The 12,266-nt window shown below is 33.7% G+C and overlaps 1 protein-coding gene across 15 annotated transcripts in view; it reads right to left on the bottom strand.

The window, feature by feature from the left end:
• Positions 1 to 930: 930 nt before the first annotated feature.
• The window catches only part of LOC125651368 (kinesin-like protein KIF28), a 46,927-nt gene continuing 35,591 nt past the window's right edge, over positions 931 to 12,266 (bottom strand). The window contains exons 22-29 of one of the 15 annotated variants that reach the window (XM_048879930.2): positions 8,991 to 9,158; positions 8,585 to 8,713; positions 7,314 to 7,370; positions 4,224 to 4,295; positions 3,779 to 3,826; positions 3,089 to 3,253; positions 2,479 to 2,688; positions 931 to 1,533 (exon numbers count right to left, since the gene is read on the bottom strand). In XM_048879930.2, coding sequence (XP_048735887.1) covers positions 1,444 to 1,533; positions 2,479 to 2,688; positions 3,089 to 3,253; positions 3,779 to 3,826; positions 4,224 to 4,295; positions 7,314 to 7,370; positions 8,585 to 8,713; positions 8,991 to 9,158 — 939 coding nt within the window. In that variant the 3' untranslated portion in view covers positions 931 to 1,443. The remainder of the gene's footprint in view (positions 1,534 to 2,478; positions 2,689 to 3,088; positions 3,254 to 3,778; positions 3,827 to 4,223; positions 4,296 to 7,313; positions 7,371 to 8,584; positions 8,714 to 8,990; positions 9,159 to 12,266) is intronic. The other 14 variants (XM_048879976.2, XM_048879959.2, XM_048879936.2 and 11 more) reach the window with 14 other exon arrangements.

Here is a 12,266-nt window from a genome sequence, read left to right as displayed (position 1 = left end):
TTGGTCGAAAGCCAAGCAATATCCATTCAGTTCTCAAGTCAGCCAGTTGTATCTCATGTTCAAGACTGTCTAGTCTCCAATGCGTCACTAAGAGATCTATATATGTACAACCAATGCACTGAAACCGGTCAAGTCTTAGGTTGAGAAAGGGACAAGATCTGTGTACTACCATATCAGGGGTAATGAGGGCCGTGGTCGCAATTCAAAACAATAACTGTAATATTAAACATGAAATACAGTATAGATGTGCCACTGAGCATTTCAGACATTAACGTGCATTAGTCTATTTTGTGGTGGCTAAAAGCGAAAAAGCTTACAGAAATTTCAAACACTCAAAGTCGGATGGCATAGTAAATCGCTTTAACAAAGCTTCAGAAACTATATTTATCGCATGCATCTAGATGACCACCCAAAACGTTGGGTGGTTGATGGTTGACAGTGGATGCTTACTCCTTGTAAGCACCTGATCCCACCTTTGGTATATCCAGAGGTCCGTGTTTGCCCAACTCTCTATTTTGTATTGGTTATAGGAGTTACGAGATTGATCACTGTTTGTTATCTTCGTCTTCCATACAGTTCTGTAGAACATAATACGAGTGGGTGCACACCAAACTGTCTCATGCTCTGTTGAGAAGTTGCAAAACTTTTTAATACTATGTGCCTAATGTCAAGTAATGCATATGTGCATGGAAACTAAAAAAAAAACACATGAAAATGACCATACGACAACAGTCACTGAACAAGATCGTGATGTCAATCAATACCAGTTGGCAGAGCTATGCTGAAAGGCAGATCATTTGACAAAATCAACAGATTTTGTGGATATCACACATGAACTTCTTTCGAGATAATCAACACTTTCCGTATTGCAGGATGTCTATGTGTAATCCATATAACCCGCATATAGTTACCACAACAAGAAATGCGTACTGATAATATAATGATTTATTAATATGTTTGTTGAGTATAGTCACAAAAGTCTTTTTTACAAAAGAAATAAATAGAAATACATTTTGAAGAAATAGACTGCAAACATTGGACGGAAAATCACAGCATATAACAGAAAAATATCGATATGATTAGAAATGGTACGAAGTCAACTTCAATAGAAGTGCACTTTAAAATGGAAACAATACTGTGTTTATCATTAAATCTCACTAGAGATTCTTAATGCTAGACAGTAAATAAACTTAAAAAACTTCAGATTCCTAATGGATGGAACAATCGGTACAGATTTTAAGTAACACAAAATATAACATTGCAAGGGACCTCTCCATAGAAAATAATGGTTCCATAACCCTTTTTATCACAGATATTCTGAAAGTACAGTCCAATGTAATATATACATGCAACAGTTTTAGCATGTTAAGTCACAGAAATAAATCAGTGAAACAACAAAATGGTTATGCATATTTAAATGATACTGTAGAAACACCGATGACATCACTGTATAACACAAGCTGAACTCTCCGTTTTGTTATGTTCAGCAGAACTTGGTCGCTTTCCATTCGAAGGTGCAGCTTTTTTATTTGCCTAATTATGAAAAAAAATAATAATTAGAATTTAACAATCTGTGTGATAAATCGAAAATCATATACATGTAAAATCAGTTCAGTAGTACATATACAAGTAAACCATTTCAAATGAACTGTAAAACAAAGACAAAATGCAACACATACAAATAAATAAAAGGAGGAAGAAATAAAACTAAAGGAATTAAAAGCATATTAGATTAATAAAATGATCAGAACGTGCTTACAAAATGATTAGCATAATTGAGTCATTGCGACTAATATGTGCTCTAAATTATGTTGTAACCATGATGTTATGCATGCACTTCCCTGTAATATATTTTGATCACATATACACAAATCATGCTGATGACAGGTTGCCATGCCAACAATAGATGCCAATCTGACATGCAAGATGTCCACGCATTGGTTACAACGTCACAGAGAATACAAGCCGCCCTCTTTAAGTCTGAAACTTATAAATAACTTGATGGTATATCTAGAACGTAAATCTGTTTCTCTTACTGGGAAAACTTGGGGTGATCGATTACCCATGGTTTGCCGACTACACTGTATGCCGTTCATGAAGTTAGCGGCAGAATAAGAGAAACAGATAGGTGACACGCACAGATAACCATGGTAACCGCAAGTTAAAGCAAACTTCTTTAGCATACTTTCATTAACCTCACCATTTAATTCAAACTAAAAAATATTTTAAAAATCAAATATAAACAAAACAATAGTTCAAAGGGAAACTAGAAAACAAATAATCATATAAAGCCGATGATCAACATAAACTTTTATAGAAAATAAAAGTGACTAAAAAGCTTTGCAAATTTCAAAGTTTGTAATTTTATCCAATTTAGTCAAAGCACTTGACTAAATTTATCGAAAATAATTATACATAAACAGAATGAAGCTAAGGGAAATAAAAGCAGATTCTGAGGGGATAGGATTATCGACTCACTGAGTATTCACTTATTGCATTTCGCGCAGGTTTAATAACCTCTCTCTTGGTGTTTATTTCAGAAAGGAAAGCTGTCCTTTTGCCGTTTTGAGAGAACCTTTTAGTGCGGTTGAGCGAGTCCTCAGGACCTGCATTCATATAGGGCGCCAAGTCTACAGAGCCAAACGAATCTTGGTCTCCTTGACTACCGTCTTTCTCTTCTATCACAGGCTGTGGAAAAAGTACAAACATAACAGCCTCGATTTAACTTTTTCATAGTCTAATTAATCATCCAATTTATATTCCCATACCCTTTCCTCAGTTATTTTCAGTAATTTTCAGTAGAATAACTAGTATTGTGTTCAAATCCTCAATTGACGTCTACACATAGATTCTAAGCCATACAGAGAAAGAGCAAGAAATTACTCGAAAAGAAAGAAAATTACATTTACTGAACGGACAACAAAAATTTAAAACTCATGCAATTTTTTTATATAACATTCGACTTAAAAATGTCAACTACATGTAAATTTATAGGGTTTACAGTACAACAAAAAGAGGGTGGTGATTCACACAAGTTTGTCAACGCATTCTCTGTGTGCGTAATTCCAGAAGTGACGTGGAATCTTACGTCAGTTTTGGCTTTGGTTTGTTGTAGGTCCGGGTAATGGTGCTTGGCTACTTTATGGTAGTCGACAATGCCGTCATTAAGACTGGCCTCCTGAGCCAACTCGTGTTCATTTTCATCAAAGACAAATAAACTTATCGTATCCCCGTCCCCGATGTGTTTACCATCCTGGAAAAAGCAGACGACACAATCATAGAGACCAGAGGTTTTCCTCATTTATCTATTACCCCAGGACTAACCATGTGAATTCTGCCAAACACAGGCCAACATTCCCATGATCCCACTCCCAAGCATTGTATACAGATGTACAATTGCGAAATGAAAGATTGGTGATAGATGGAATAAAACTGAGAGGTTGAAAGGATACATCACAATTTAGATTGGAAGGCCTTACTACATTGATCATACCCACTTACCTGGAAATGCATGCATTTAGTTATATACTAAATAATGTTACTGATCATGCTAATATACAGTCATGGATATGAAGGAAATCCCAAAATTCAACACAGAATAGTTAAGCAAAACAGTTTCGTACAAACATAACTAGATCTGATAATGAAAAACCTAAGAATTACATGAAATTTCAGAATCTGTATCTTATATATCCAATGAAAATTCCATGTTGAATTTCAGGGCAGAAAATAGTCAAGAAGTGTAAATATAAACTGATGACGTCATTGTTGAGCTTACGCTTTTCTCCAGGGCCATTTGCTTCACGAACTTTTGCCCTTGCAATACCTGTTTGAATATTCATATATGAAGAAAATTAACAAATTCAATAAACCACTGAAAAGTTCCAGGAAGCTAAAGCCCCAAGACATATTGCACTGCTATGAATGATTTGATAGTTATAAATGCATTGATGAAATGCGAGTGTAATTCATGTGCAGTAATGATGAATGAACTAGTTTATGTTTGTATCTATTGTCGCATTAGTTCTACAGTAATTTAAAAGTGGGAAACCAGATTAAAAATTGCAGTCTTCAGTTCACACACAACTGGACTGAGTGAAGCGTAAGAAATGATTAGTACAACTTCATAACTACATGTATGATACATGTTAGTTTGATGGAAAAAATCCAGCACCAAGAGATATTTAGACACACAGCAAAGACTCTTTCAAAAAATTCTGAACCTTTGACAGCATGCTGGGGTCCATAGTTTTTTGTCTTTGCATACCAGGTGCCTCCTTTTGCAAATGTAACATCTGTATTAAAAACAATGTATATTGATTACTTCTATCCCTCGCAAATTTAAAAAGTAAACAAGACCATTATGATTTTAAAGTTAAATAATCAACCATGGTGCATTGCATTTTTCTTCTTAATAGTAACAGAAAAGTGATAGAAAATTAAGTAATGATCAAAATAAATGTTCATTTTTTTTCAAAATTAAAGACATATTGCCATTTTAGTAGGATAAGTGCCACTTCAAGATTATTTTATCCATACCGTGGTGTCACTATTTACCAATACTGTGGTATCAATATCTTTAGATGTCTTTTTCACTCATATTGTGATACACAATAATGTATCACATTTTCACTCATACTGTGGTGTCTCCATTTAGCACATACTGTGGGGTCTATCTCTAAATGTCCTTTCACCCATATTTTCATTTATACTGTGGTGGCACAATCTTTCTCTGTCATTTTCACCCATAATATGGTGGAATATCCACATGCCATTTTCACAGACATAACTGTGGTGGTGCAATCTCTAGATAACTTTTACACTCATACTGTATGTGGTGTCACTTTTACACTCATACTGTGGTGTCTCTATGTCACTCATACTGATTTGTGTCTATGTCACTCATACTGTGGTGTCTCTATTTCACTCATACTGTGGTGTCTCTATTTCACTCATACTGTGATGTCTCTATTTCACTCATACTGTGGTGTCTCTATGTCACTCATACTGTGGTGTCTCTATTTCACTCATACTGTGGTGTCTCTATGTCACTCATACTGAGTTGTCTCTATTTCACTCATACTGTGGTGTCTCTATGTCACTCATACTGTGGTGTCTCTATTTCACTCATACTGTGGTGTCTCTATGTCACTCATACTGAGTTGTCTCTATTTCACTCATACTGTGGTGTCTCTATGTCACTCATACTGTGGTGTCTCTATGTCACTCATACTGTGGTGTCTCTATGTCACTCATACTGTGGTGTCTCTATGTCACTCATACTGTGGTGTCTCTATTTCACTCATACTGTGATGTCTCTATGTCACTCATATCATACTGTGGTGTCTCTATGTCACTCATACTGTGGTGTCCCTATGTCACTCATACTGTGGTGTCCCTATGTCACTCATACCGTGGTGTCTCTATGTCACTCATACTGTGGTGTCCCTATCTTTAGATACCATTAAACTAATAAGACCAATACAACTGGAAAGCAAAAGCAGGGAGTGCTGGTGAAGAACCACTGATTATGTGGTCATGATCATCTGGAGAATTAATGACTGCATCACAAAGATCTCATTATGTTGCAAATTGAGAGCAAAGCAAAAATTCTGCTATCATCTTTAATTGGCAACATACTTTTTTCACATTGTAAGTTTCATTTCTTAAGATATTTATTCTGATTTTTAATTTTTATAATTTACAATTTTTTAAAAGAACATTTTATCAAAGGAGTAACAGTTACATTTAGATTCATTTACAGCAATATATGAACTTCACTGAACAAATAGCTGATATTATATATACATACACAATATACACACAATTTACACACATAAGTAAAAGCCTGCTAATGACTATATACTAGCTGCCTAAGTGACCTTATACAATGTGACTACCTGTCATTTTAAAATATCCTCACAGCTATTACCTACATTCACTCCCTGTTTCAACAGTACTATAATGATCTAAATATTCATCCTCACCCCTCATAAAACTTGACATACTTAATTACTTCAGTGCAATCTATTTGCAGTCATTAATTCATTATATTTTGATATTATATATAGTGTCATCATTTTTTGGGGTCTATTTTTCATAAAAGGAAGACGATCATGGCAAGGTCATGCTGAAATCTGTAATGCAAGTAAATTTAAAAAAAAAAAAAAAAATCTGAATGCTCCTTCAAGAATATTTCCAGTAAATTCTTGCTATAGATATATTTTTGCAGCCCCGCATATATGTATGTGCATAATGGAAGAGAAACATTGTTGATTAGCAAACTGAAATAAGCATAAAATTGATGAGCAGGTAATCAATCTTTGCAGCCAAACAAACTGTCATAATACACCATTATGGAATTATATTTCATGGAAGCCTCAAATTTCACTGATACACCATTCATTCAAAAACCTCAATTCACATTGTTTCAATATATAGAATACACAGCCATAACATTACATCCTTAACTAGGGGTGATCATGAATCAATAAATCACAATTCAGTTGGATCACAATTCTGAGTTTTTGGTTTAATGTTTGGTTCATTCTGAATCAATTTCGATTCAATTCTGTTAAAAACTGTAATACAGACACTTCCTTTCAGTATAAAGCTCTCTGGTTGGTCAATTCAAGTTTAATCAATATGTTACAAAAAGAACGCCAAACAAATTGCAAGGTATATTGTTGAAAATAACTCCCATCACCCATATTTCCAGTATGGGAACATTGGTTTTAAATCAGGTGAAAAACCCCTGGCCATGTGCAAGATATGTTTACACAGATGCTGGTTGCAAGACGGGGAGTACCACAAATCTCGCAGTTTATCTGTCCACAAAATGATGAAAGTATCAAAATATTGAACTTTATCGAGAAATCTCTAAATAATACACTTCCATTGTATGTTCTGGAATCGAATTGAGACTATCGTATCACAACCCTAATCTTAACAATATAATTTCAAAATGTACTGCTAATTAAAACGAGGCATCATATCCATCAAACGCATGGTTATCAGGTTTTCTGTTTTCATACACCAGGGTGTTCATTCTTCAGTACATGAAGCTACATGAGTTAGATTAGTGCTCTGTATTATAAGTTCTGTGTATAATGAGACAAGAGCCCGTAAGTCAAACTCTCTGTCTCTCTCTCTCTCTTTCACTTTCAGAAAACCTGCAGTTACTATCAAAAAGTCTATGCATGTACAAAGATAGAAGACAGCATGTTAATTTGAGAATAATTTAGATGCAAGTTGTTTTAAAGTTATACATTAAAAGCTGTTCTTGTTAGAAGGCAGTGCTAGAATAGTCTTACTGGGGAAGATTTATCTTTGTAACTTGGCAGTGCAACATTTTTTTGTAACTTTAGCATCTGGAAGGAAATTCAAGACATGTTACTGAAAGTATTGTCCTACAAAAAGTGTGATAAAATTACAGCAGTTCATGAAGTATTAATGAATCATTATCAATTTGGTCTCTCAGGGTTACCTAGCATCATGTCTTTTACCAGACCCAAGAACCAAACTGTTTCCATGGACCAGAGGTCAAAGGCAGCAGTTTGTTCTTTGGGTTTGAAAAAAAATCATTACCTGGTATACTCGAGAGCCCTGATCAAAAGTGTTGTTATACCTTTCATAGTTTACATTTTTGTTGGTTGTGTATGCTTTCCCACAACACAGTTAATTTCATTACAGGGGGTTCCAGCTACTGAACACCTCACAGACATTGCTGTTCAAGCTCATGCTGGCAAGATCAAGCATTTTAAGAGAGTGTTGCTAAAATGCGGAATGGAAAACAGAACGGAATGGAAAATATTGTATGCAATAATGTTACGAGGAGGTCAGCATTTTGTAAAATCAAAAGGTTTGAAGTAACATAAATCATTCAATGTGACTAAGTATTTCCTACATAGAATGATACTGCATTTACTAGGGTAATATTGTTCCATATATAGAGAATTCTTTTGGAGATTTCAATATTGTTCAATGTAAACACCTACTTTATAAGAATTTACAATATTTACACTTCCAATGGTTTTGCCTTTGATATCTTTACCAATTGTAATGAAAGACATTTCTTTATGAATGCGCTGAAGTTGTGAACATTGCGCGTATGGATCTTGATAGAGTAATTTCTATTTTAACAGTTGGAAATTCCAACAGAAATGAAAGTACAGAAATTGGAAATATAAAAAAGCAAATTTTATTTTTGAAAATACATGAGGGTATGAACTGCAATAATTCATGCTGGCACACTTTTCATGAAGCACTAATGCGCTTCTTGAAGTATAACAGCGTGAAACATCACATATGCCCTATATATTTTCAAAAATAAAGTATATTTCTTTAATACGTGTAACTTTAGAAGGGAGACAATACACGACAGTATAACAAATCCTTTCTGTAGACTGAAATAGAGTGATTAGAAATACAGAGCATAATAACATACATATTAACTATATGTTTTGATTTGATTATTAAAAAGATAATTTTATATAACTGTTACACAGAAAACTTAATAAGTGATACGTGTACTTTGAAGCTTGAAGAATTGCTTAGATTTGAAGAAAGTCTTCAAACTACCAACCTGATTGAGCATCTGGACGCGAGTCTTTAACCTAGTTCCCGTGCTGTTGGCAACAGCTGAAACCACCCTAAAGAAGGGCTCAAACTGCTTCTCCCCATCAGGTTTATTAGACCATTCTTCACAAACTTGCTAGATAGTAGAATCAAAGGAATAATGAGAAATTTCTTCCATTTTTTTTTTTATATTTGTTTAGAATGATAAATCAAATGTGCATTGTTATACAAAAGTGTTTGCAAAGATCGAAGTTCAAAACACAATACTGTGTGGTTTATAATACACATATACTTAGACAGTCTGAAATAATCATCAGCTTTAAAAATGAACCATATTCTACTGAAAGTATTATCTTTTCAAGATATTTTCAGTCTCAGCGACACTCCTCCTCTTTAACAACATAATTAAGTACCTGCATTCTGCGTTCCTTCTGCTGCAGTCGTTCATACTTCCTCTGCAGCAGCACTACCTCTGTCTTAAGGTGAGAGGTATCGGAGGCTATCTCATTACCAAACATGGTGGCCCGCCTACCGCTGGCGTGGGCCTGTGAATTCTCCATGTTTTCCATCTGTCTTAACTCCTGTATAACATAAAAACACAAAATATCAGCAGAAGAAACATATTATTACTACTGTATACAAACCTTAATTTCACTGCAGCTAAAATTTTTACTACAGACCAAAACTACCAAATTAAAACTGCAGCCCAGCACTGTTAGGTGGCCGTACAAATTATATACAAATGTAGGATGGACATAATTCACAGCTGTGTGAAATCAGAGAAGAAACTGAAAATAATCATTTGAGAATTGAAAGCTATATACAGTGTTGATTTTGATTTAACTGCCATCAAGCTTTTTTCTTCTTCATTCAGACACAAAAGTGATATTCCTTTAAAAAAAAAAAAATCATCTACAGGAAATGAAAAGATAAAAGGTGAGAATAATCATCACATACTTTTCTAACAATATTGTAGAACTAAGATAGTAGTATGCCACATGACACCTGGAAATCACATGCAAGTTTTAAATGCAGAAAACTGCATGGCAAATAATGATGCCATGATTCATTACCATTATATTAAACTTCGTCAAATTGAAACAGATAATTAAACAAGTTGAAACAAAAACCATGTTCCATGATATATAAAATTTGAGGATATTGATTACTAAAGAATTTTGTTTTAAATATAAATAAATATTACTGAGCTCTGTCAACATAACATGCATAATATATAGTATCTGGAATCAACCATAAAATGTCAAACAACAGCAACTAAATAGTGAAGAAAGCATAATTATTCCTATTTCTGTGTGTCTTGATGTCATTTCTGACACCCCGACTAAACATGCATATGAATTGCTTAGATACCTGGTTAATGGTTATATCTCGTAAATCCTGTCACATCAAGAAATGGAAATTTATCAAATACAAAAACTTTACTTTTACTTTTTAAAATGTGAAAAAAAACTATAGGTGTCCTTGCAGGACCAATACCCCCTGCAGAGCACATCCATATTTGAACTCCATATTCTTTCTAATTAACCTTTCATGCATGATACAAAATTCCAAATTCTTGCTTATACCAATCTTATATTCTCCTAATCCCTATAGGCCCTATAAAAGGCATCAAGACACATACAGTACCATCTAATCAATAGGCATTTTTGTATTTACCTACTAGACTTACAGTTCCATTTAGTCAATAGGCATTTTTGTATTTACCTACTAAACTTACAGTACCATCTAATCAATAGGCGTTTTTGTATTTACCTACTAGACATATTGGGAAAAGGATAAAAGTAAAGCACCTGTACAGAGCTGAGTACCCATGGGTGAGTTTTGTTGATGTATCAATTGAAATAAGCTGGAAGAATGCATAAATGCTATCCTGAACTGGAGTCACTGAAGTGCAAAATGTAGGTCAGATGTACGTAGCATCTGGACCATGAGTGGGAAGAAGCACCTGAATTAAGATGTGTAATATGCATGAGTTTGATTTGAATTCCACTTGCTTTTAAATGAAAAGCAACTGAAACATTGTCCTTAATATTGTATCTAAAGGCATATAGCATGACAGGCAGCTATACAAACGAACAGATGGATGGATATATAGCATGACAGGCAGCTATACAAACGAACAGATGGATGGATATGGCGATTCCAGTACAACTCCCATAACTTTGTTGCAGAGGGAGAATGAATTCTAATAAAAAGTCTTGAACAAGAAAACTTTAAATTCAAAGAACTAAGGCCTTTTTTAAAAATGATATGGTGATTTGCTGAGCATGTTCAAATTTTAATTTCATACACGTTTAATACCACTTCAATCTACTAATTTCAACAATCTTTGACGTAAAAGTGTGAGTTGTCTATCAATATATATAGTGCTTCTGAATACCTGGTACATTGAGGCCTCTCTTAACTCCTGGTTATCAAGCAAAGAAATAAACAGTTTTCTAGTATATCAATATAGCAATGATGAAAAACATAGCAGCACTGAAATAAAATCATGGGTACTATTCTACCTCAAAAGCAAATATAATAATAATAATACTTTATTTACAGAAGGTGACATAATCAGTGCATTACACTATTCTTGACCAGGACCTTCTAAATTACATGTACGGGTAATACAAAATATCACTAAGCACATAACACAAATGAATGTTGTGGAGTTTGCAGCAAAATAAATGTAACCAAGCTTAATACTGCATATATACAGCTAGAAATTTGTTATATCTTTTAAAATATTCTTTTACTTAAAATGGCACTGTTTTAAACTTTTTTTGTAGTACACTTTTGACTTCATAATTATTTTCCATAAACTTTGCAATTAATATTAATCTTATGCTAGTATTAAGGATGTACAGTTATAACATTAAAAAGGAAAGAAAAAGTGAGCAAGGTCACATTCCCCATGCCATTGTGCTACATTGTACTATTTTTATGCATACAAGTAGATGGCATTACTGATGTCATATGTAATATTGTTTAAAAATGTAAATTGTGTAAAATATTAAAACAGAAATATCTTAATTAAATACACTGTATATATGGCTTGGAAACTGGTTTCAAGCAAGTTATACATGGTAAGTATAGTTTGGCCAAATTATGTCAATGTTCAAATGGGACATAATTCCCAAAAGAAAAAATCAAATCAAAATTTCCTGTGAGTATGCACATGATACAATATATTCCATATTTAATACAGAGTTACATGAAATTCTGTTCATCAGTTTCAGAGGAGTTGCACTGACAAACTGACTTTCAGTTGCAAAAATATTTAATTTTGGCCTAACATCCAAGTTAAAAAAATTACTTTCATTCCTTAAATAAACATCGTATTATGGTTTACATTAAGCGTTTTTAAGTTTGTCATTCTTGGACTATTTCCCTTTATCGTCGTTCAAATATAAAACTCATTACCAAGTATTGAGACAAGTTAAGGTCAGGTGATTTTTAAGGTGATAAATACTATATTTTAAGTACTTTTAAAAAGTATCTATATCTAAAGAAATACAGAAAAATATCAATAATAAAATGTCTTCTTTGGTTCATGAAATGGGACATGACAGTAATCAATTCCTAAATATATCATAGCCTAATTTAGCGAGAAATGCCATTCACAAAATAAAATATGCATGTAAAAACTCGAATACGTGTTCTTGCAATTCGTCTGTGAGTCA

The sequence above is a fragment of the Ostrea edulis genome, chromosome 1 (assembly GCF_947568905.1).
Source record: "Ostrea edulis chromosome 1, xbOstEdul1.1, whole genome shotgun sequence".
NCBI classification, from domain to species: Eukaryota; Metazoa; Mollusca; class Bivalvia; order Ostreida; family Ostreidae; genus Ostrea; species Ostrea edulis.
This window is presented reverse-complemented; position numbering and strand designations above follow the sequence as displayed.